The 26,256-nt window shown below is 46.9% G+C and overlaps 1 protein-coding gene across 2 annotated transcripts in view; it reads right to left on the bottom strand.

Annotated features, from left to right (window-relative positions):
* The window catches only part of ctdspla (CTD (carboxy-terminal domain, RNA polymerase II, polypeptide A) small phosphatase-like a), a 184,543-nt gene that overhangs the window by 56,867 nt on the left and 101,420 nt on the right, over nucleotides 1–26,256 (bottom strand). For both annotated transcript variants that reach the window (XM_085987386.1, XM_085987387.1), the window contains exon 2: nucleotides 4,797–4,948. In XM_085987386.1, coding sequence (XP_085843512.1) covers nucleotides 4,797–4,948 — 152 coding nt within the window. The remainder of the gene's footprint in view (nucleotides 1–4,796; nucleotides 4,949–26,256) is intronic.

Below are 26,256 nucleotides of genomic sequence, written 5' to 3'. Positions count from 1 at the left end.
GGAATTCTTCCATTCTATCTTTGAATGCTTGCCATTGTCTATCCACTGTCAATCCCCCCAGAAACACCACCCAATCAATCTTACCCAATTCCCGTCTCATACCCTCGTAATTCCCTTTATTTAAGTTCTGGACCTTAGTCTCTGATTCAATTTCCTCACTCTCCATCTCGACTGAGAGCTCGATCATATTATGATCGCTCTGACCCAAGGGGCCTCGTACAAGAAGATTGCTGATAAGTCCCTTCTCATTGCACAATACCCAGTCTAAAATGGCCTGATCTCGAGTCGGCTCCTCGACATATTGGTCCAGATAACCGTCCCGAAAACATTCCAGGAATTCCTCCTCCTCAGAATTTTTACTAATTTGGGTAGTCCAATCAATATGTAAATTAAAGTCACCCATGATGACAGCTGTGCTCTTATTGCACGCTTCTCTAATTTCCCTTTTTATGCCTTCCCTCACCTCCATATTACTATTTGGAGGCCTATATATCACACCCACTAACATTTTCCTCCCCTTGCTATTTCTCATTTCTACCCATACAGATTCCGTTTCATCCGAGTTAATATCCTTCCTTTCCATTGCATTAATCCCCTCCTTTACCAGCAATGCTACCCCACCTCCCCTACCTTTTTGCCGATCCTTCCTAAATATTGTATATCCCTGGATGTTAAGTTCCCAGCCTTGCCCACCCTGCAGCCACGTTTCTGTAATCCCAATCAAATCATACTTGTTTACCTCTATTTCCACAACGAATTCATCCACCTTGTTCCTAATGCTTCTAGCATTAAGATACAAAGCCTTCAGGCTTGCTTTTTTCACACTCTCATTATGAATTAGTTTGGCCCTTTGTGTTTCTCTCCTTTGCTTATTGCTTCTCACCTTTCTACCATCTATTTCTAACTTCATATGACTTCCCTCTTTTCCACTACCTAGGTTCCCATCCCCCTGCCAAATTAGTTTAAATCCTCCTGAACCGCCCTAGAAAATATTACCCCGAGGACATCGGCTCCCTCACAGTTCAGGTGTAGACCGTCCCCTTGGTACAGGTCACTCCTCCCCAAGAACTGGTTCCAATGCCTCAAGAATTTAAATCCCTCTCCCTTGCACCACTGCTCAAGCCACGTATTTAGCTTATCTATCTTACTCTCTCTAAACTTATTAGCTCGTGGCACTGGTAGCAATCCAGAGATTACTACCTTTGAGGTCCTACTTTTCAATTTAGCTCCTAACTCCCTAAATTCAGCTTGTAGGACCTCCTCCCTCTTTTTACCTACATCGTTGGTACCTACATGTACCACGACAACTGGCTGATCCCCCTCCCCCTTCAGAATGCTCTGCACCCGATCCGAGACATCCTTGACCCTTGCACCAGGGAGGCAACATACCATCTTGGAGTCTCGGTCTAGTCTAGTCTATAGTTTCCTGCTTTCTGTCTCCCTCCTTTCTTAAATAGGGGTTACATTTGCGGTTTTCAAATCCGCTGGGACCTCTCCTGAGTCCAGGGAATTTTGGTAGATTACAACCAATGCATCCACTATCTCTGCAGCCTCTTCTTTTAAGACCCTGGGATGCAGGCCATCTGGTCCAGGGGACTTGTCGTCTTCTAGTACCATTATTTTACCAAGTACTTTTTCCTTAGTGATAGTGATTGTCTTTAGTTCCCTCCTCCCTGTGGCCCCTTGATTATCCATTATTGGGATGTTGTTAGTGTCTTCTACCGTGAAGACAGATACAAAATATTTGTTCAGAATCTCTGCCATTTCCCCATTCTCATCCTCTAAGGGACCAATGTTTCCTTTAGCTACTCTCTTCCTTTTTATATACTTGTAGAAGCTCTTGCTATCTGTTTTAATATTTCTTGCCAGTTTACTCTCATAATTCATCTCTTTTTTTTTTAGTCATCCTTTGCTGGTTTTTAAAAATTTCCCAATCCTCTGGCCTCTCACCAATCTTGGCAACATTGTATGCCTTCGTTTTCAATTTGATACCATCCTTTACTTCCTTAGTTAGCCATGGATGGTGCGCCCTTCTCTTAAAATCTCTCTCTCTCACTGGAATATATTTTTGTTGAGAGTTATGAAATAGCTCCTTAAATGTCCGCCACTGCATTTCAACTGTCTTACCCTTTAATTTATTTTTTCAGTCCACTTTAGCCAGTTCTGCCCTCATGCCACTGTAATGGCCTTTGTTTAAGATCAGGACACTGGTTTGGAATACAACTTTCTCACCCTCCAACTGAATTTGAAATTCAACCATGCTATGATCACTCTTTCCTAAAGGATCCTTTACTATGAGATCATTTATTAATTCTGGCTCATTACACAATACCAGATCCAAGATAGCCTGCTGTTCTAAGAAACCATCCCGGATACACTCTATGAACTCCTCCTCAAGGCTACCATGGCCAATTTGATTTGTCCAATCAATATGGAGATTAAAATCACCCATGATTATTACCGTACCTTTTTTACAGGCCTCCATTATTTGTTGATTTATACTCTGTCCAACAGTATTGCTACTGTTCGGGGGCCTGTAGACTATGTCCACCAAAGACTTTTTCCCCTTATTCTACATCTTGATCTTCTGAGCCAATATCACTTCTCACCACTGCACTGATCCCATCCTTTACCAACAAAGCTACCCCACCTCCCTTTCCTTTCTGTCTATTCTTCCGAATTGTCAAATACCCTGGAATATTCAGTTCCCAGCCCTGGTCACCTTGCAACCACGTCTCTGTAATGGCGATCAGATCATACCCATTTGTATCTATTTGTGCTGTCAACTCATCTATCTTGTTACGAATGCTGCGTGCATTTAACTTTGTCTTTTTACCATTTCTCCTTGTTTTGGCCCCACTTTCTGTTGCACTCTTATTTTTAAACATTCTGTCCCTTCCTGTCACACTCTGGTTATTATTTCCCCCATCTCTATCCTGCTCTATTGCTTTCTCATTTCTCATTTCCTTTTTAAATTCCTGCTCACCTGGATCCCCCCCCCCGCCCCGCCGACTATTTAGTTTAAAGCCCTCTCTACAGCCTTGGCACTCAAGAACTCACCCATGTGGTAATTCTTTACTATTTCCTATAAAACTATTACAGCTACCTGACTAAGGAAGTCAATGACAAGGGTCACCAGTTTAAAAGTTTTGGATTGCTCTAGCAAAGAGCTGGCACAGTCATGATGGACCAAATGGCCTCATTCTGTGCCGAAAACTCCTACAGTTCTCACTTTCTCAGGATGTCCCAAAATGCTTCAGAACCGATGAATTACTTTTGAGGAGCAGTCACTGTTGTTATGCAGACAGTTGGAGCAGCTAATCTACACACAGCCGCGGTTCTATAAACAGCAAATAACCAGTTAGTCCGTTTATGCTGGCGCTGATTAAAGGATAAACATGAACCAGGAACAATTCTTTACTCTTCTCGAATCAATCCAATGTGATCTTTTACCTAAAAGGGAGACGGGACCTCCGTTTAATGTCTTATCATAATGGTGGCACTCCTGGCAATGCAGCACTCCCTCAATAAGGTACTCGAGTGTCAGCCTAGATTATGTGCTCAAGTCCCGAAATGGAGCTTGAACCACACGACGCAAAATAATCTAATGTTTAAAAAATGTAATAAAGCTCTCCCTGATTACTGTAACACTTTATTATGTAATCAGTGTTTGTGTCTGTTTCAGTACATGGGACGAAGCCAAACAAAATCAATCAGCCCTAAGGAGACAAGAGTTTCTCTGAGGCTGTCTCAGCTTAAAACTTCTCCCAGTTCCTTCCCATTTATCTGAGCTGATGGAATCTGAACTTTTCGTTGAATTATTTGAGCCAATTTTGAATGTCTGACTGCAGCTATGTCTGGTGGCAAGGCTTCACTTAATGGAGCATTCCACTCGAGGCATAAAATGAAACAGAAAAATGAGACAGAATCTCTCTCTCTCCATTTTATTTAGACCTTTAGTTAAAGCACAGACCACAATTTCAGTCCAGGAAACCCATAATCTACATTTGCCCACAAAAGGTATGTTGTTTAGGACTATAGCTTTGAGGTGAGAATAGCTTCTTTCTAAAAAAAAGAAATACAAGTGACAACATTTTTTGAAGTGAGGCACAAAAAAAAAGATTTATAAACAAGTACCATTGTGGAGCACTGTTGTTCTCTGCAGTGTGAACTTTCAACTTAAAATGGCACCTCAGAAAAGTTTGTGCAACAACAACAGCAACAAAAAGCTTGGCTGGAAAGTTGCTTTAACAGGAACTTAAAATGTCTGAATGTGCTCCAGGATTTACACGGTAAGAGCAGTTTGCACCTTTGCCAAAATATTTTAGGGCCCCATCTGTAGCTCCGTCTCGAAGTATGCAAAGTCTTCATTATTGGAAGCCTTTGCAAGAAAGCCAAGTGCTTTAAGTGGTCAATTAATCATGAAACAGCGACAGAAGAGAGACATTCTGAAAGGTACTTCAATCTGCTGCCAAAACATCTCACAAAACCTATTACCAAAGGTCTGCAAACTTTTAGTTTAAGAATGGAAATACTGGCACATTTTAAAATTAAGAAGCAAGTAGCTGGCAATGAGGAACATCAATTGTACCCATTTCTTATTTTTTGTTGAGTGTCTGATATGAAACCATTTTGATCGACAACTGATTTGCTAATGGAGTAGATTAATATTCCACTTACAGTGGGAGTCACTCGGGAGCAAAGGGAAAGAATTAATTTTCTCCCAAGAGGCAGTTTCCATGTGGAAATGCCCTCACCAAGTACTTTCTCAATAAGGGCAGTGAAGCAATACGCACCTTAGCGATCGACCCATTCTCCTCCACCGCCGGGAGCTGAGCATTGCTGTTGTTGGTCGTCGACTCCACATTGTAGTCACGAAAGCAACAGAAGAACGAGTTGAAAAAGCTCCGACTCCTCTGCTTCTTCAAGCTGAGGCTGCTCTGAGAAACTGAAAGAGAATGTAATAAAAAAAACATTAAATTTAGCTGAAGAAAAATAGATGGCATCATTTGTATTAGTGTGTTCTGGACAGCACACGGGATTGCTTATCCTGGGTGTTTCAGTCCTCCATTAAATCCACCTCCTTTCCCTTCCCTTGACCTACAGGTTCCCCTCCAAGCCACACACCATCCTGACTTGGACCTGTATCGCTGTTCCTTCACTGTCGCTGGGCCAAAATCCTGGAACTCCCTTCCTAACAGCATTGTGGGTGTACCTACACCATATGGACTGCAGCGGTTCAAGAAGGTGGCTCACCACCATCTTCTCAAGGGCAATTAGGGATGGGCACTAAATGTAGGCCTAGCCAGCCAGCGACGCCCACATCCCATCAATGAATAAAAAAAAGAGAAGACACACTTGAGCAGTACTTCAGACATAAATACACAAAGACCCACTTGTACTCTCAACAGGTGTCCAGGGTGTGTAACTATGAAGGGAATAAAACGGAGGAAAGATTTTTAAGATTTTTGAGGAGAGGTTAAAGGAGTAGAGTTTGTTTTCTTGTTTAAAAGAGGAGTTTTCCAATAGGAAGGAGTGCAGACAAAACTGATCCAGGCCTGTTGTTCATTATGGTGAAGGGTTGAAATACCAGGAAACTCGCACTAAAAATCAGACAAATTAGGAGAAAATCAAGTCAGGTAGAACTTTTTCGCCCAAAAGATAGACTGTGGAATAAGTTAGCAGAGAAGCACACGGTCTGTGGGTTCAATGGACCATTATATGTGTTCCTGAAGGGACTGACAGTCACGGGGTAGGTGGGGTTGATTGAAGAAAAAGGAATCATAGAACGATACAGTACAGAAGGAGGCTATTTGGCCATCATGTCTGTGCCGGCTCTTTGAAAGAGCTCTCCAATTAATCCCACTCCTCTGCTCTTTCCCCAGAGCCCTGCAAAATATTCCCCTTCAAGTATTTATCCAATTCCCTTTTGAAAGTTACCATTGAATCTGCTTCCACCGCCCTTTCAGGTGGTGCAGTCCGGCTCATAGCAACTCACTGCGTAAAAATATTTTTCCTCCCATTACCTCTGCTTCTTTTGCCAATTACCGTAAATCTGTGTCCTCTGGTTACCGACCCTTCTTCCAGTGGTAACAGATTCTTCTTATTTACTCCACTAAAACCTTTCATTATTTTGAACACCGAAATCAAACCTTCCCTTAACTTTCTCTGCTCTAAGAAGAACAACCCCTGTTTCTCTAGTCTCTACCTGAGTATTTCACCCTTGCAATGAGCTTGTTGTGCTGACTTGTGCAGGATGCCTGCTTTGTTCCAAGTCAGCCATCCAAAGGACCACCCTGTCACCCATGAACAGCCTGACCTTGATCAACATGGGTTTTGTTGCAAGAGCTTCACGGTAAAGGTCTTTTCCTTTCCTAAGAATTCTTATGCACCCTCACAACTCACTAGCCCCTCACAATCTTAAAATTCCCCTTGGCCAGTGTGGGATAATCAAGACTGTCGTCCAGTTACCCTTAATGGAGCACGCCAGCAGGTTACACAGAATGTACAGCACAGAAACAGGCCATTCGGCCCAACTGGACCACGTCAGTGTTTATGCTCCACACCAGCCTCCTCCCCCCACTCTTCATCTAACCCTATCAGCATATCCTTCTATTCTCTCCCCCATGTACTTATCTAGCTTCCCCTTAAATGCATCTCAACTATTCCATGTGGTAGCGAGTACTACATTCTCACCATTAGGGTAAAGAAGTTTCTCCTGAATTCCCTATTGGATTTATTAGTGACTATCTTATATTTATTTATGGCCCCTAGTTTTGGACTCCCCCACAAGTAGAAACATCTTCTCAACATCTACCCTATCGAACCTTTCATACTTTTAAAGGCCTCCATCGGGTCACCCCTCAGCCTTCTCTTTTCTAGAGAAAAGAGTCCCAGCCTGTTCAATCTTTCCCGATAAATCCGGTATCATCCTTTTAAATCTTTTTTGCACCCTCGCCAGTGCCCCTATATCCTTTTTACAATATGGAGACCAGAATTGTACACAGTATTCCCAGTGTGGCCTAACCAAGTTTCTATACAATGTTGAGTAGTACAGAAAGTAACTTTACACCCTCGCCTTCCCCGACACAATTACTGCATTCCCTTTCAAGAGACCACCCGAGGCTCACTAAATTATCCCAAATCCAAATGTCAGTTGCGAATGGGGTTCAAACTCAAATTACAGTGGTCACTACCCTCAAAGCAGATCAGACCTGATACAATACAGTCAACACTGTGCACTCCCAGGTATCCTTTACTAGTAATGAGGTACAGCATAAGAACATAAGAGAACATAAGAAATAGGAGCAGGAGTAGGCCATGCGGCCCCTCGAGCCTGCTCCGCCATTCAATGAGATCATGGCTAATCATCGACCTCAACTCCACTTTCCCGCCCGATCTCCATATCCCTCGATTTCCCCTAGAGTCCAAAAATCTATCTATCTCAGCCTTGAGTATTCTCAAAGACTCAGCATTCACAGCCCTCTGGGGCAGAGAATTCCAAAGATTCACAACCCTCAGTGAAGAAATTCCTCCTCATCTCGGTCTCGGCCTTCCCCTTATCCTGAGACTGTGCCCCCTAGTTCTAGACACTCCAGCCAGGGGAAACAGCCTCTCAGCATCTACCCTGTCAATCCCCTTCAGAATCTTGTATGTTTCACTGAGATCACCTCTCATTCTTCTAAACTCCAGAGAGTATCGGCCCATTCTACACCATCTCTCATCATAGGACAGCCCTCACCCCAGGAATCAATCTAGTGAACCTTCGTTACACTGCCTCCAAGGGAAGTCTATCCTTCCTTAGATAAGGAGACCAAAACTGTGCACAGTGCTCCAGGTGTGGTCTCACCAAGGCCCTGTACAATTGTAGCGAGACTTCCTTGCTCTTATACTCCAACCCCTTTGCAATAAAGGCCAACATGCCATTTGCCGTCCTTATTGCTTGCTGTACCTGCATGCTAGCTTTCTGTGTTTGTTGCACAAGGACACCCAAATCTCTCTGAACACCAACATTTGAAAGTTTCTCACCATTTAAAAAAGATTCTGTTTTTCTATTTGCATGCTACTACCCATCTCTGTCTTGCCTGCCACCATAGGTCGAGAGCTGGTCAGACAGTAATGGCGGCAGATATTGCCCATACTGATACCTCTTCATCCACACTGTACAGGAGTTACACAGCACTTTAAATAAGTAGTACAGTAAAGTGCAGCTCCCCTGGTATGGGACTGACCAACTCTCAATATGTGGAGGGAACGAGAGATGGGCAAGGGAACCAGAGAATGGATAAAAAGCAAAAGTATTTTGCACACTGGGAAGACGTGTCGACTAATGTACTTTTCACCAAAATTCCAGCAGAAGCGTCAGATCTCCCGGTCAAACGTACAGGAGCGATACTGTGCCTACACTATGTGACCACGTTGCCATGATGGTACAGAGCTCAAATCCCATCATGGCAACTTGTGAACAGGAATGCAGTAAATCTGGGCTGGCACCAGAGAAATAACCTTGATAAAGCTACCGGACTGTGGTTAAAAACCCAACTGTTAACAAATGCCCCTCAGACCCAGTCTGGTCAGTCCCACGCTCTGCGGTTGACTCAACTCACCTCAGGGGAAAACTAGGCAATAAATGTCACCTCGACAGCCTCGCCCATATTCCAAGGACCCATAAAACTCTCTCGGCACTTAGTTTCATTATAAATCTGCAGCCTGCCAAAATTGTAATAATTTTAAACGGCACCCAATTCCATGAATGCAGGAGGTGCGGGATACAGAAATAATCTACAGCTCCCGAAAGGAAATGGCTCGGCCTGGTTTATGCTGATTAATTTAAGCAGCCTGTGCCTTTCATGGCCTCAGGATGTCCCAAAGCACTTTACAGCCAATGAAGTACTTCTGAAGTGTAGTCACTGTTGTAATGTAGGAAACACGGCAGCCAATTTGCGCACAGCAAGCTCCCACAAACAGCAATGTGATGACGACCAGATAATATTGGGAGTATTTTTTTTTTTTTTTTTAAAGTGATGTTGATTGTGGGATCAATATTGGCCAGGACACCGGGGAGAACTCCCCTGCTCTTCTTTGAAATAGTGCCATGTACATCCATAGCAACAGTACACGGCAAGTCTGCGCCAGTGCTTTTTCACACCGCAGGTTGCCGATCCCAGCCCCTGCGCTGCGGGAAAGTGCCAAGTACAGGCAAGGTGAGGCACTCCCCGCAGGGAGAAAGAGGGAATATTAACAAATTAATCAACAAAAGCCATGGGGCGATGTTCAGGGCACCCTGCAGGCAGGGTGACTGCCATCTCGGTCAAGGTCAATGAATGGCAGAGGAACACCCAACAAGGAGATTGGGGGGGGGGGGGGGGGAATGCTGTCAAAAGCTCACTTGATTAAGAGTTGTTCAGTTTGACCAGCACTCCTATATATTAAAATGAGAAGAGCCCTTTGGTATGTTCTGTCTGCAGCCCTGTATGTACAGGTTGACTATCCCTTATCCGAAAACCTTGGGACCAGCTGTGTTTTGGTTTTCGGATATTTTCGGATTTCAGAAGGTATTATTTCAGACTGGGAAACTCTGAACATTAAATTAATTTGGTAATTAGTATTTGTATTGAATATAAATTTTAAAGTTCAGGCTACCTCTTGCGACTGTTCCGTGTCTCATTCCCCTTCCTGCTTCTCTGTGCTGCCGCTCAGTCTGTTTACAGCTCCCCCTGCTCCGTATCTGAATTCCTTGACTTAGCGGGGGTCTGGGGCTCGACTGCTGCCGCCAGTTGTGGGAAAGCCGGATATCGGCTGACTCCTACGCTAAGCTGGCCCGCAAATCAGGTCAGAAAAGCATCGGCCGCGTCGGGTCATGTTTGGCGCCACTCGGGTTATGTCGTGCGCACGACTTACACTCCACAAAAAAAACTTTCGGTTTTCAGAAGTGCGGATAAAGGATAGTCTACCTGTACCAACAGGCTGCATATTTTGAAATGCTCAAAAATCAGTGACCAAACTCCAAAGCAGCTCATTGAGTAAAGTTTATGTCCTGTAAAACCATGTTGTTTTCAGCTGCTAAATGCACATATTGTAACTAACCATTTACTGCATCTCAGCTTCTTCCAGCGTGCATTCTGCAGCCGCTTTGTAAAGCCATCATAACAAAGCTACACGAAGGGCACATTCTTCCATTAAGCAAGCAGCCCATGACATCGAGTGTTGCAATAAAGGTTGTGCATTTATCGCTGAATGCTAGTCGAGAGCTGCTGCTCTACAAATCTGAAAATGTGTCTGGCATAATTGCCGCAATCCTGCAAGCCCCAGCCACATTCAACTCAAAATAGTTTACAGCATTCATCGTTATTGTGGAAATACAGCGACACTAATCATATGTTCACCGTATCAGCAGGAGTACTGATGTCAGCAACAGCACGCTGAACTATACGAGGTAGGAATGCTGCCGCTGCAGTCTATGTGCATCACCAAGAGGTGCTTCCTCCCTCAGCTGCAAGATCAGAGAATCAAACTTGCTGTCAGAGATGGAAACGTCTTCCTTGGTCACCGAGCAGTTCAGACTGCCATGGAGGGTTCAAGATGATGTTTTGAGTTCACTGACCTGTATGGAATTTCCCCGGTTAGGTGGGGTTGCAAGGGGCAGCACAAAAGCAAGGCTGTAAATGCTGTTCCACTGCTACAGAATCCAGTCTGCAACATTAACAGGGGCAGGTTCGACTGCCTTTTACTCTCGTCAAACTAAATTGTTAACTTGACTTGATATTACATAGAATGTACAGCACAGAAACTGACCTTTTGGCCCAACTGCTCCATGCCGATGTTTACGCTCCACACGAGCCTCCTCCCACCCTTCTTCATCTAACCCGATCATCATAATCATCTATTCTTTTCTCCCTCATGTGCTTATCTAGCTTCCTCTTAAATGCATCTGCGCTATTCGCTTCAACTACTCCCTGTGGTAGCGAGTTCTACATCATAACCACTCTCTGGGCAAAGAAATTTCTCCTGAATTCCCTATTGGATTTATTAGTGACTATCTTATATTTATGGATCCTATTCTCCTGTAACCTGCAGGGGAAACCCCCAAACAACACTAGCCTCCTGTGAATTCCATCGATTTTATTAACACAAGCTGCAGTGCGTTTCAGGCAGAGATGATTTCTCTCATCTTAACCTGATACTGCCTGCTAACACACTCTAATTACACACTGGGTTACTGGTTTTCAGGTTAAACCAATGAAAAAAATCAGAAACTTAACTGGACCAGCCACATAAATACTGTGGCAACAAGAGGTCAGAGGCTAGGTATTCTGCGGCGAGTGTCTCACCTCCTGACTCCCCAAAGCCTTTCCACCATCTACAAGGCACAAGTCAGGAGTGTGATGGAATACTCTCCACTTGCCTGGATGAGTGCAGCTCCAACAACACTCAAGAAGCTCGACACCATCCAAGACAAAGCAGCCCGCTTGATTGGCACCCCATCCCCCACCTTAAACATTCACTCCCTCCACCACCAGCGTACCGTGGCTGCAGTGTGTACCATCTACAAGATGTACTGCAGCAACTCACCAAGGCTTCTTCGGCAGCACCTCCCAAACCCGCGACCTCTTCCACCTAGAAGGACAAGGGCAGCAGGTGCATGGGAACACCACCACCTCCAAGTTACCCTCCAAGTCACACGACATCCTGACTTGGAAGTATATTGCCGATCCTTCATCGTCGCTGGGTCAAAATCCTGGAACTCCCTCCCTCACAGCACTGTGGGAGTACCTACACCACACGGACTGCAGCGGTTCAGGAAGGCGGCTCACCACCACCTTCTCAAGGGTAACTAGGGATGGGCAATAAATGCCGGCCTTGCCAGCGATGCCCACATCCCATGAACGAATAAAAAAAAAACCCAGCAAAGACCCAAAACTACAGAGAATAAACTAATGGGAAGCTAACAAAATATTCTTACCATTTGACACGACTTTGAAATCTCAGCTGCACAAACGTGCCAGGAAACCCCTGAGAGCGAGAGATTCACCACGCTCATCTTTCCTGTTTTGGGTGAATCGTGGCTGCTACTTTTACACTAGTTTTATTTTTTACTTTAAACAAAAAACAGTGACTTTGGTGAAACCATGACTTAAAAATAAAATCACCGAAAGAAGCGCCTGAACCCAAAAAACAAGACTGATAACTGGAAAAGCTAGTTAGCGAAAATGTAGTTGATAGAATCATACGGCACAGAAGGAGGCCGTTCGGCCCACCATGTCTGTGCCGGCTCTTTGAAAGAGCTGTCCAATTAGTCCCACTCCCCTGCTTTCTCCCCATAGTTATGGGTCAAAGATGACCATCTTTCTCCAGATTCAGGTCTTACGTAAACTAGACTGCAACGAGCGCTGTACTACACTCGTTAACAGCCAAACTAAGGCAGTCTCGTTTCCACCAGTAACACGACCACTAATACTCAAAGTTCCAGGTCAGTGCGCAAAGTATCTATCAGTGGTGAGGCTTCACTGTCTGCGAGGAAGTCCCACAAAACAGGTGACTGCCCTGGACTGACCGTTTCTCCTTTTTGCAAATACAAAAAGATGTTAATTGATAAACCTAGGAAAATGGCCAAGACCCACCATAGTATTGGACAGCACTAAAGGTAGGAGTAGGAGAGAAGCTCATTCCAGATGTGTGTCTGCCCAAAACATCATCGGGTTTCTCTTCTCTTTGCTATTTTTTGCCTTTTCAGCCACAGGATAAATGGATGATTAAGGGAGCGAGGAGTCACCATTTTAAGGTCATGGGGAAAAATGAATTAAAATAGGAGGCAGTGTGCTGACTACTGTTATGTATTGTGTGTTCTATTGTGTGTTCTCCTCCCACCTGTGGTGGCGCTGTCACAGGAGATAAATGGTTGGGTATTCTCTCGGTTAAGTTTAGCTCTCTTTGTTCGGAACTTGCCAGAACTTCCTTTCCTTCCAATAAAGCACTTCATGTTTGAATGTCCGAGTTCTGAGTCCTAAATTGTGTCTAGGTAGAAAGGTACCGACACAACAACCACTCTTGATTTAGACAGTGAGGATGCAAGCAAAAACAGGGTGGCCCAAAGCACTTTACAGCCAATTAATTACGTTCAAAGTGTGGTCACTGCTATTATGCAGACAAATGCAGCAGCCATTTTGCACACAGCATGGTCTCACAAAATGGCAATGACATAAATGACCAGATAATGTGCTTTTAGTTATGTCTGATTGAGGGATAAATGTTGACCAGGACACCGGGACAATTCCCATGACCTTCTCCGAACACTGCTGTGGCATCTTTTACGTCCACCTGAGCAGGCAGATGTGGCCAGTTTAACATCTCATCCGAAAGATAATGTACTGAATGTCAGCTTAAATTACACGCTCAAGTCTTGGGAGTGGAGCTTGAACCCATAGCCATCTGACACCAAGGCGAGAGTGTTACCTCCTGAGCTGACAGAGGATGCAAAAAGGAAAAATCAAAGAAATATTAGCATCACTTCAAAGAATCATAGAATGATACAACACAGAAGGAGGCCTTTTAGCCCATCGTGCCTGTACCAGCTCACTGAAAGAGCTATCCAATTAGTCCCACTCCCCTGCCCTTCTCCCATAGCCCTGAAAATGTTTCCCCTTCAAGTATTTATCCAAATCCCTTTTGAAAGTTACTATGGAATCTGCTTCCACCGCCCTTTCAGGTCGTGCTTTCCAGGCCATAACAACTCGCTGTGTTAAAAACATTTCCTCATCTCTCTTTCCCCCCGCCCCGGTTCTTTTGCCAACTACTTGCTGGACCAGGATTGATAAACCATGTACTAAGGGTTAAAAGACTGTAGTCTTTTCCCATGGGACTTCATTACAAAAACTTTTTGTAAAGCCTTCTGCTACATAAGAAATAACCAAACAAAGCTCTGCTCATTGCATGGTGAGTAAATACAAATCCTACTCAACCAGACAGACCAGGAAGGTCCTGTGTAGGCAGAACATCAAAGTTCAAACTTCATCAACTTAGCAAAGCCCTAGAAAAAAAACTGCAGGAGAGGAAAACGGCAGAGTTAAAACTAAACACAAACTCCAGCAAGAGTCTGATTACTAAATGCACCTTCAAATACCAGAAAGACATGGTTGGGAAGGATACAGTACATCAAAACAACTTGCATTTATATAGCACCTTTTACATAGTAAAAAATACCAAGACGCTTCACAGGAGTGATTATCAAACAAAATTTGACAGAGATATTAGGACAGGTGACCAAAAGCTTGGTCAAAGAGATAGGTTTTAAGGGGCATCTTGAACGGAGGAGAGGTTGAGGCGCGGAGAGGTTTAGAAAGGGAATTCGAGAGCTTAGGGCCTAGACAGCAGGAGGGATGGCTGCCAATGGTGGGGCAAAGAAAACAGGGATGTACAAGACGCCAGAACTGGAGGAGATTAGAGATCTCGGAGGGTTGTAGAGCTGGAGGCGGTTAGAGAGATCTCGGAGGGTTGTAGGGCTGGAGGAGGTTACAGAGATCTCGGAGGGTTGTAGGGCTGGAGGAGGTTACAGAGATCGCGGAGGGTTGTTGGGCTGGAGGAGGTTACAGAGATCTCGGAGGGTTGTAGGAGGTTACAGAGATCTCATAGAAACATAGAAGATAGGAGCAGGAGTAGGCCATTCGGCCCCTCGAGCCTACTCCGCCATTCAATGCAATCATGGCTGATCATCCAATTTCAGTACCCGGTCCCTGCTTTCTCCCCATACCCCTTGATCCCTTTAGCCTTAAGAAATATATCCAACTCCTTCTTGAATATATTTAATGAACTGGCCTCCACCGCCTTCTGTGGTACAGAGTTCCACAGGCTCACCACTCTCTAGGTGAAGAAATTCCTCCTCATTTCTGTCCTAAATGGCCTACCCCTTATCCTTAGACTGTGACCCCTGGTTCTGGACTCCCCGACCATCGGGAACATCCTTCCTGCATCTAGTCTGTCCAGTCCTATCAGAATTTTATAAGTTTCAATGAGATCCCCTCTCATTCTTCTAAACTCCAGCGAGTACAAGCCCAATCGTCCCAATCTCTCCTCATACGTCATTCCTGCCATCCCAGGTATCAGCCTGGTGAATCTTCACTGAACTCCTTCCATGGCAAGAACATCCTTCCTCAGATAAGGTGACCAAAACTGCACACAATACTCAAGGTGTGATCACACCAAGGCCCTGTACAACTGCAGCAAGACATCCTTGTTGCTGTACTCAAACCCTCTCGCTACGAAGGCCAACATACCATTTGCCTTCTTAACCGCCTGCTGCACCTGCATGCTTACCTTCAGCGACTGGTGCACAAGGACACCCAGGCCTCGTTGCACTTCCCCTTAATAATCTGCCTTCCTGTTTTTGCCACCAAAGTGGATAACCTCACATTTATCTACGTTATATTGCATCTGCTATGCTTTTGCCCAATCATCCAACCTGTCCAAATCATCCTGGAGTTTCTCGGCATCCTCCTCACAGCACACACGCCCACCCAGCTTTGTGTCGTCTGCAAATTTGGAGATATTACATCTAGTTCCCTTGTCTAGATCATTAATATGTATCTCGGAGGGTTGTAGGGCTGGAGGAGGTTACAGAGACAGGGAGGGTTGTGGGGCTGGAGGAGGTTACAGAGATCTCGGAGGGTTGTAGGGCTGGAGGAGGTTGGAGAGATCTCGGAGGGTTGTGGGGCTGGAAAGATTTACAGAGATCTCGGAGGGTTGTAGGGCTGGAGGAGGTTACAGTGATCTCGGAGGGCTGGAGGGGTTTACAGAGATCTCGGAGTGTTGTGGGGCTGGAGGAGGTTACAGAGACAGGGAGGGTTGTGGGGCTGGAGGAGGTTACAGAGGCAGGGGGGGGCGAGTCCAAGGAGGCCAGAACGAGATCCGCTCCTGCAACTAGTCCGTAAAGGAGCTTGATACAGATTACAGCGCACGGAGATGCTGCTTCAGGAACAAGTATAAAACGGTTCCTTTTACAAAACATACTTTAGGGCGGGGAAAAGGAAAGTGGGTTTCAAGTAGATTTAAAAGAAGGTTTACACTGCAAAATCTCAACCAACTGCGATTTAGCGCATTGTAAAACTGAAGGTGGATTTTTCTAAAATGATTTTGCATATAATCGGTTAACAGGAGCACTTGGGGTACAAATGCAGTGGCAGAGGACCACATATATTAGCAGAATTAAAAAATTAGAGGCGTAAAAATACACGACTGGAGTTCCTTCCTTTGCTTGGTTATCTATATATGGTCACACCTCACTCAGGCATTCTCGCTCAGTGGACTTTTAATTATTTGACTGCAAGCAGTGAGTGAGCTTTGTTTGCTGTAGTTATTTGTGCAACTGGCGCTTTTTTTAATCTCCTAGCACCAACACACGGGTATGCACACCCAATGAAAGCAGCCTTTCAGAACAGGCGCCCTTTGTGCCAATGCATTCCACTTTCGGATATAAAATAAGACATAGGCTGGACTGTGTTGAAATGTAGAAACAGAGCACTCCCCTGTAGGCTCAGGAAGTTTAGCCAGCAACAGGGCTGAGCAGGAAATTCCCAGATTCACAGTAGGGGTTCCACAACTACTGGGCCAGGGGACGGAGGGCGTGTTAAAATAAATCAATCAGGGGCGCGGCTTCTGATTGGCGTCCCGATGGAAAATGCAGGCATGTGGATGTCGGCTTACGGCAGAGTCAGGCTCAGTGACGCCTCCAAGAATTAACAGCCAGCCAACACTCTTTTTGAAAATTCTCATCCTTGTTTTCAAATCCCAACATGGCCTCACCCCTCCCCATCTCTAACCACCTCCAGCCCTACAACCGCCCCCCCACAGAGATCTCTGCGCAGCTCCAATTCTGACCTATTGCGCATGCCTGACTTTAATCACTCCACCATTGGTGGCCGTGCCTTCAGCCTCGAGGCCCTATGCTGTGGAAAACCCTCCCTAAACCTCTCCCTCCTCCTTTAAGATGCTCCTTAAAACCCACCTCTTTGACCAAGCTTTTGGTTACCCTTCCCAATATCTCATGTGCCTCGGTGTCAAATTTTGTTTCATAATGCTCTTGTAAAGTGCCTTGGGACGTTGTAGCACATTAAAGGCGCTATATAAATGTCAGTTGTTTTTGTTGGTTTGGTGCACATTTGTGGAAGAAAGGCATGTGGAAAGTGCAGGGTTGCTGGAGGGCGACTGGAGACGTCAGCAAGCAGGGAGAATGGAAGATTGGTGGAGATAATTGGTGAGAAAATTGCAGACGCACTGAAGTAACATCAGAGGAGAGCGCTGCTGGGGTTCAATGACATTGTTTTCTACTACAGAGCTGGCTGTATCCTGTATGCATCCACTTAACTGACAAAGAACTTAAGTTTTAAAAATGAAAGTGAAAAAAAAACTATCTTGAAATAAAAATGGGCAGAGCTGGAAATACCAAACAGGTCAGTTCACTTCTGTAAGGACACTGGCCAGGTTATAATTAAATATTACGTTGATTCACAGCACAGAAACGGGCCATTTGGTCAAACTGATCTATGCTGGTGTTTGTACTCCACACGAGCCTCGTACCTCCCGTCTTAATCTCACTCTATCAGCATATCCTTCTATTCCTTTCTCCCTCATACTTATCTAGTTCCCCTTAAATGTACCTATGACTTTGCCTCAACTACTACTCCTGGTAGCGAGTTCCACATTCTAGCCATTCTCTGGGTAAAGAAGTTTCTCCTGAATTCCCTATTGGATTTATTAGTGACTATCTTATAGTTATGGCCCCTAGTTTTTCCTCATTACAGATACTTTTTTTAAAAATTCGTTTACGGGATGTGAGCGTCGCTGGCAAGGCCAGTCACCAGCGAGAGCAGCCCTGGGTGGAGACTGAGTGCGGAGACCAAGGAGTTAAAGAGCGGGGAGAGAGAGCGGCCCAGAGTCACCGGCGGCAGCAGCGAGAGCGGCCCTGGGTGGAGACTGAGCGCGGAGACCGAGGAGTTAAAGAGCGGGGAGAGAGAGCAGCCCAGAGTCACCGGCGGCAGCAGCGAGAGCGGCCCTGGGTGGAGACTGAGTGCGGAGACCAAGGAGTTAAAGAGCGGGGAGAGAGAGCGGCCCAGAGTCACCGGCGGCAGCAGTGAGAGTGGCCCTGGGTGGAGACTGAGCGCGGAGACCGAGGAGTTAAAGAGCGGGGAGAGAGAGCGGCCCAGAGTCACCGGCGGCAGCAGCGAGAGCGGCCCTGGGTGGAGACTGAGTGCGGAGACCAAGGAGTTAAAGAGCGGGGAGAGAGAGCGGCCCAGAGTCACCAGCGGCAGCAGCGAGAGCGGCCCTGGGTGGAGACTGAGTGCGGAGACCAAGGAGTTAAAGAGCGGGGAGAGAGAGCGGCCCAGAGTCACCGGCGGCAGCAGCGAGAGCGGCCCTGGGTGGAGACTGAGCGCGGAGACCAAGGAGTTAAAGAGCGGGGAGAGAGAGCGGCCCAGAGTCACCGGCGGCAGCAGCGAGAGCGGCCCTGGGTGGAGACTGAGTGCGGAGACCAAGGAGTTAAAGAGCGGGGAGAGAGAGCGGCCCAGAGTCACCGGCGGCAGCAGCGAGAGCAGCCCTGGGTGGAGACTGAGCGCGGAGACCGAGGAGTTAAAGAGCGGGGAGAGAGAGCGGCCCAGAGTCACCGGCGGCAGCAGCGAGAGCGGCCCTGGGTGGAGACTGAGTGCGGAGACCGAGGAGTTAAAGAGCGGGGAGAGAGAGCGGCCCAGAGTCACCGGCGGCAGCAGCGAGAGCGGCCCTGGGTGGAGACTGAGCGCGGAGACCGAGGAGTTAAAGAGCGGGGAGCGAGAGCGGCCCAGAGTCACCAGCGGCAGCAGCGAGAGCAGCCCTGGGTGGAGACTGAGTGCGGAGACCGAGGAGTTAAAGAGCGGGGAGAGAGAGCGGCCCAGAGTCACCGGCGGCAGCAGCGAGAGCGGCCCTGGGTGGAGACTGAGTGCGGAGACCGAGGAGTTAAAGAGCGGGGAGAGAGAGCGGCCCAGAGTCACCGGCGGCAGCAGCGAGAGCGGCCCTGGGTGGAGACTGAGCGCGGAGACCGAGGAGTTAAAGAGCGGGGAGAGAGAGCGGCCCAGAGTCACCAGCGGCAGCAGCGAGAGCAGCCCTGGGTGGAGACTGAGCGCGGAGACCGAGGAGTTAAAGAGCGGGGAGAGAGAGCGGCCCAGAGTCACCAGCGGCAGCAGCGAGAGCGGCCCTGGGTGGAGACTGAGCGCGGAGACCGAGGAGTTAAAGAGCGGGGAGCAAGAGCGGCCCAGAGTCACCAGCGGCAGCAGCGAGAGCAGCCCTGGGTGGAGACTGAACGCGGAGACCGAGGAGTTAAAGAGCGGGGAGAGAGAGCGGCCCAGAGTTACCGGCGGCAGCAGCTAGTGCGGCCCTGGGTGGAGACTGAGCGCGGAGACCGAGGAGTTAAAGAGCGGGGAGAGAGAGCGGCCCATTGTCACCGGCGGCAGCAGCTAGTGCGGCCCTGGGTGGAGACTGAGTGCGGAGACCGAGGAGTTAAAGAGCGGGGAGAGAGAGCGGCCCAGAGTCACCGGCGGCAGCAGCTAGTGCGGCCCTGGGTGGAGACTGAGCGCGGAGACCGAGGAGTTAAAGAGCGGGGAGAGAGAGCGGCCCAGAGTCACCAGCGGCAGCAGCGAGAGCGGCCCTGGGTGGAGACTGAGCGCGGAGACCGAGGAGTTAAAGAGCGGGGAGCGAGAGCGGCCCAGAGTCACCGGCGGCAGCAGCTAGTGCGGCCCTGGGTGGAGACTGAGCGCGGAGACCGAGGAGTTAAAGAGCGGGGAGAGAGAGCGGCCCAGAGTCACCGGCGGCAGCAGCGAGAAGTAAAAAGTAATCGAAGTGCGACGTCACCAGAAAGCAGGTAAGTGATTGGTTGGTGAGTATTTCTCTCTTTCTTGCTATTTTCCAAACTTACTTCTTGTGGTTTATAGTTTCTAGGGTCTCTGTTGTGTAGCGGGCAGTGGTAGTAAACAAGGGCCCTTGAGTATATCATTTAATTGTAGTGTAATTAGTGGTATTGATTTGATTAATTTAATTTGAATTAATTAAAGGGGTAAGTCTTGGCAGCACAGCTCGGTCCTGTGGCATGCTCCTCCTGCACTATGTGGAAAATCAGGGACACTGTGTGTGTGGGAAGTGTATTCAGCTGCAGCTACTGGCAGACCGCATTGCGGCGCTGGAGCTGCGAATGGATACATACTGGAGCATTCGCGATGCTGAGGACATCGTGGATAGCACGTTTAGGGAGTTGGTCACACCGCAGGTAAAGGCTGCACAGGCAGGAAGGGAATGGGTGACCAACAGGCAGAATAGTAGGCGCAGGCAGGTAGTGCAGGGGTCCCCTGTGGCCATCCCCCTTTCCCATACCACTTTGGATATTGTTGAGGGAGATGGCTTATCGGGGTAAGGCAGCAGCAACCAACTTCCTGGCACCATGGGTAGTCCTGCTGCACAGGACGGGAGGAAAAAGAGCGGGAGAGCTATAGTGATAGGGGATTCTACTGTAAGGGGAATAGATAGGGATTTCTGCGGCCACAAACAAGACTCCAGGATGTTGCCTCCCTGGTGCAAGGGTCAAGGATGTCTCGGGGCGGCTGCAGGGCATTCTGGATGGGGTGGGTGAACATATAGGTACCAACGATATAGGTAAAAAATGGGATGAGGGCCTAAAAGCTGAATATAGGGAGTTAGGAGGTAAATTAAAAAAATAGGACCCCAAAGGTAGTAATCTCAGGATTGCTACCAGTGCCACGTGCTAGTCAGAGTAGAAATAGAAGGATATTTCAGATGAATACGTGGCTAGAGGAATGGTGCAAGGGGGAGGGATTCAAATTCCTGGGACATTGGAACCGGTTCTGGGGGAGATGGGACCAGTACAAACTGGACGGTTTGCACCTGGGCGGGACCAGAACCGATGTCCCAGGGGGAGTGTTTGCTAGTGCTGTTGGGGAGGGTTTAAACTAAAATGGCAGGGGGTTGGGAACCTGTGCAGGGAGACAGAGGAAAGGGAAGCAAGGATAGAAACAAAAGACAGGAAGGAGAAAAGCAAAAGTGGAAGGCAGAGAAATCAAGGGTGTAAATCAAACAGGGCCACAGTACATAATAATTCTAAAAGGATGAAGAGTTGTTAAAAAATCAAGCCTGAAGGCTTTGTGTCTAAATGCGAGGAGCATTCATAATAAGGTGGATGAATTAGCTGCGCAAATAGATGTAAACGGATATCATATAATTGGGATTACGGAGACATGGCTCCAGGGTGACCAAGACTGGGAATTCAACATCCAGGGGTATTCAATATTCAGGAAGGATAGGAATAAAGGAAAAGGAGGTGGGGTAGCATTGCTGGTTAAAGAGGAGATTAACACAATAGTAAGGAAGGATATTAGCTCTGATGATGTAGAATCTGTATGGGCAGAGCTGAGAAATACCATGGGGCAGAAAACGTTAGTGGGAGTTGTATACAGACCCCAAACAGTAATGCTGAGGTTGGGGATGGCATTAAACGGGAAATTAGAGACGCGTGCAATAAGGGCACAGCAGCTTTCATGGGTGACTTTAATCTACATATAGATTGGGCTAACCAAATTAGTAACCATACTGTGGAGGAGGAATTCCTAAAGTGTATACGGGATGGTTTCCTGGACCAATGTCGAGGAACCAACTAGGGATCAGGCCATCTTAGACTGGGTATTGTGTAATGAGAAAGGATTAATTAGCAATCTTGTTGTGCGAGGCCCCTTGGGGAGGAGCGATCATAATATGATCGAATTCTTCATTAAGGTGGAGAGTGAAGTAGTTGACTCAGAGATTAGGGTTCTGAATTTAAATAAGGAAACTATGATGGTGTGGGAGACTACGGTCTCCCGCGTAAAGAAATAGGCAACACAGCGAGCTACAAGAAATAGGTCTTTACTCCAACTCTCACAATACAGTACTGAATTCGTGCAGCCCGCGAACCTGTGATGACTCACGGATTGGTCACCTGCTGGAACCTGATTGGTTTTCCTTCCCTCAGCAGCAGGCAAGTCTGAACGTGCCTTATTCCTCTCAGCTTGCAACTGTTTTGCGGGGGAGGGGAATACAGCAGTTAAAAGGGGATTATACAGGTTTATCTACATACACAGTGTTTCCCCCAATGGTATGAGGCACGAGTTGGCTAGGATGGATTGGAGAACGTTACTTAGAGTTGACGGTGGATAGGCAATGGCAAACATTCAAAGATCGCATGGATGAACTACAGAATTTGTTCATCCCTGTTTGGCATAAAAATAAATCAAAAAAGGTGACTCAACCGTGGCTAACAAGGGAAATTAGGGATAGCATAAGATCCAAGGAGGACGACATATAATTAGGCCAGAAAAAGCAGCAAACCTGAGGATTGGGAGCAGTTTAGGATTCAAAGGAGGACAAAGGGATTAATTAAGAGGGGGGAAAATAGATTATGAGAGTAAGCTTTCAGGGAACATAAAAACTGACTGTAAAAGCTTCTATAGATATGTGAAGAGAAAAAGATTGGTGAAGTCAAGCATAGGTCCCTTGCAGTTAGAATCAGGGGAACTTATAATGGGGAACAAAGAAATGGCAGACCAATTAAATACATACTTTGGTTCTGTCTTCACAAAGGAGGACACAAATAACCTCCCAGAGATGTCAGGGAACATAGGGTCTAATGAGAGGGAGGAATTGAATGAAATCAGTATTTGTAGGGAAATGGTGTTAGGGAAATTGACGGGATTGAAGGCCGATAAATCCCCAGGGCCCGATAATCTACATCCTAGGGTACTTAAGGAAGTGGCCCTAGAAATAGTAGATGCATTGCTGGTCATCTTCCAAAATTCTACAATAGTTCCCATGGATTGGAGGGTAGCTAATGTAACTCCACTATTTAAAAAGGGTGGTAGAGAGAAAATGGGGAATTATAGACCGGTAAGCCTGACATCGGTAGTGGGGAAAATGCTAGAGTCCATTATAAAAGATGTAATAGCAGAGCACTTGGAAAACAGTGACAGGATCGGACAAAGTCAACATGGATTTACAAAAGGTAAATCGTGCTTGACTAATCTACTGGAATTTTTTAAGAATGTAACTGGTAGGATAGATAAGGGAGAACCAGTGGATGTGGTGTATTTGGACTTTCAGGAGGCTTTCAATAAGGTCCCGCATAAGAAATTAGTGTGCAAAAGTAAAGCACATGGGATTGGGGGTAAGGTACTGTCTTGGAGAGAGAACTGGTTGGCAGACAGGAAGCAAAGAGTTGGAATAAACGGGTCTTTATCCGAGTGGCAGGCAGTGACTAGTGGGGTACCGCAGGGATCGGTGCTAGGACCCCAGCTATTCAAATATATATAAATGATCTAGACGAGGGAACTAGATGTAATATCTCCAAGTTTGCAGACGACACAAAGCTGGGTGGGCGTGTGCTATGAGGAGAATGCAGAGAAACTCCAGTATGATTTGGACAGGTTGGGTGATTATACTGCATTTGCCATGCATCTGCCCAATGTGGATAAATGCGAGGTTATCCACTTCGGTGGCAAAAACAAGACGACAGATTATTATCTGAACGGCAATAGATTGGGAAAAGGGGAAGTGCAACGAGACCTGGGTGTCCTTGTGCACCAGTCGCTGAAGGTAAGCATGCAGGTGCAGCAGGTGGTTAAGAAGGCAAATGGTATGTTGGTCTTCATAGCGAGAGGATTCGAGTACAGGAGCAAGGATGTCTTGCTGCAGTTGTACAGGGCCTTGGTGAGACCACACCTTGAGTATTGTGTGCAGTTTTGCTCGCCTTATCTGAGGAAGGATGCTCTTGCCATGGAGAGAGTGCAGCGAAGATTCACCAGACTGATACCTGGGATGGCAGGAATGACGTATGAGGAGAGATTGGGTCGATTAGGCTTATATTCGCTAGAGTTTAGAAGAATGAGAGGGGATCTCATTGAAACTTATAAAATTCTAACAGGACTAGACAGACTAGATGCAGGAAGGATGTTCCTGATGGCGGGGGAGTCCAGAACCAGGGGTCACAGTCTAAGGATAAGGGGTAAGCCATTTAGGACTGAGATGAGGAGGAATTTCTTCACCCAGAGAGTGGTGAACCTGTGGAATTCTCTGCCACACAAGGCAGTTGAGGCCAATTCATTAAATATATTCAAGAAGGAGTTGGATATATTTCTTGAGGCTAAAGGGATATGGGGAGAAAGCAGGGGCAGGGTACTAAATTTGGATGATCAGCCATGATTTCATTAAATGGCGGAGCGGGCTTGAGGGGCCGAATGGCCTACTCCTGCCCCTATCTTCTATGTTTATTGCCTATTCCTAACTGCCCTCGAGAAGGTGGTGGTGAGCTGCCTTCTTGAACCACTGCAGTCCATGTGGTAAAGGTACTCCCACAGTGCTGTTAGTGAGTTCCAGGATTTTGACCCAGCGTAGGGTCGGCGATATACTTCCAAGTCAGGATGGTGTGTGACTTGGAGGGGAACTTGGAGGTGGTGGTGTTCCCATGTGCCTGCTGCCCTTGTCCTTCTAGGTGGAAGAGGTCGCAAATTTGGGAGGTGCTGCCGAAGAAGCCTTGGCGAGTTGCTCCAGTGCAACTTGTAGATGGTAAACACTGCAGCCACGGTACGCCAGTGGTGGAGGGAATGAATATTTAAAGTGGTGGATGGGGTGCCAATCAAGCGGGCTGCTTTGTCCTGGGTGGTGTCGAGCTTCTTGAGTGTTGTTGGAGCTGCACTCATCCAGGCAAGTGGAGAGTATTCCATCACACTCCTTACTTGTGCCTTGTAAATGGTGGAAAGGCTTTGGGGAGTCAGGAGGTGAGACACTCGCTGCAGAACATCTAGCCTCTGACCTACTCTTGTTGCCATATTTATTTAAGTATTTATGTGGCTGGTCCAGTTAAGTTTCTGGTCATTGGTGACCCCCAGGATGTTGATTGTGGGGGATTCAGCGATGGTAATGCCGTTGAATGTCAAGGTTAGACTCTCGCTTGTTGGAGATAGTCATTGCCTGGCATTTCTGTGGCACGAATGTTACCTGCCACTTATCAGCCCAAGCCTGAACGTCGCCCAGGTCTTGTTGCATGCGGGAATGGACTGCTTCATTATCTGAGGAGTTGTGAATGGCGCTGAACACTGTGTAGTCATCAGCCAACATCCCCATTTCTGACCTTATGATGGAGGGAAGGTCATTTATGAAGCAGCTGATGATGGTTGGGCCTAGGACACTGCCCTGAGGAACTCCTGCAGCAATGTCCTGGGGCTGTGATGATTGACCTTCAACCACCACAACCATATCTTCCTTTGTGCTAGGTATGACTCCAGCCAGTGGAGACTTCCCCCCCCCCCCCCGATTCCCATTGACTTCAGTTTTACTAGGACTCCTTGATGCCACACTCAGTCAAATGCTGCCTTGATGTCAAGGGCAGTCACTCTCACCTCACCTCTGGAATTCAGCTCCTTTGTCCATGTTTGGACCAAGGCTGTAATGAGGTCGGGAGGCGAGTGGTCTTGGCGGAACCCAAACTGGGCATCAATGAGCAGGTTATTGGTGAGTAAGTGCCGCTTCATAGCACTGTCGATGACACCTTCCATCACTTTGCTGATGATTGAGAGTAGACTGATGGGGCGGTAATTGGCCAGATTGGATTTGTCCTGCTTTTTGTGAACAGGACATACCTGGGCAGTTTTCCATTGTCGGGTAGATGCCAGTGTTGTAGCTGTATTGGAACAGCTTGGCTAGAGGCACGGCTAGTTCTGGAGCACAAGTCTTCAGCACGACAGCCGGGATGTTGTCTGGGCCCATAGCCTTTGCTGCATCTTACTGACCGACTTGCTGGGTATTTCCAGCATTTGTTGTTTTTATTTGGAGAACAATAGGCAGCACAAATTTCGATTGTCGAATGTGAGCTTGCAGGTTTTAATGAGTTTACAGTACGGTTCTGTATTGGAATTCTGCCCACATACCTGGTAAATACAAGAACCTCACGCAACAGCGACTAAAGGGCCTTTACCTGCCTGTCACAGCACCTTATCTTCATCAAAAAAAATGGCCTCATGCTTGTTGGGGATCTGCATAGTGTTTATGTTTCCAATTTCTACACAGACGTACTAGAAATCTGGGGGGGGGTGAACTTTTACAGCACCAAAGTGCAACATTATTACTGTCGTTCCAACAGTGCCTCACGTACTTCACTACTGGTCTCTCCACACAGTCACCTTTTCCCACATCATGAAATTCCATGAA

The sequence above is a fragment of the Somniosus microcephalus genome, chromosome 5, assembly GCF_052327205.1.
Source record: "Somniosus microcephalus isolate GS21.2 chromosome 5, FLI_Smic_1.0, whole genome shotgun sequence".
Taxonomy (NCBI): domain Eukaryota; kingdom Metazoa; phylum Chordata; class Chondrichthyes; order Squaliformes; family Somniosidae; genus Somniosus; species Somniosus microcephalus.
Note: the sequence above shows the minus strand (reverse complement) of the source record. Positions and strands in the feature narration are given on the sequence as shown.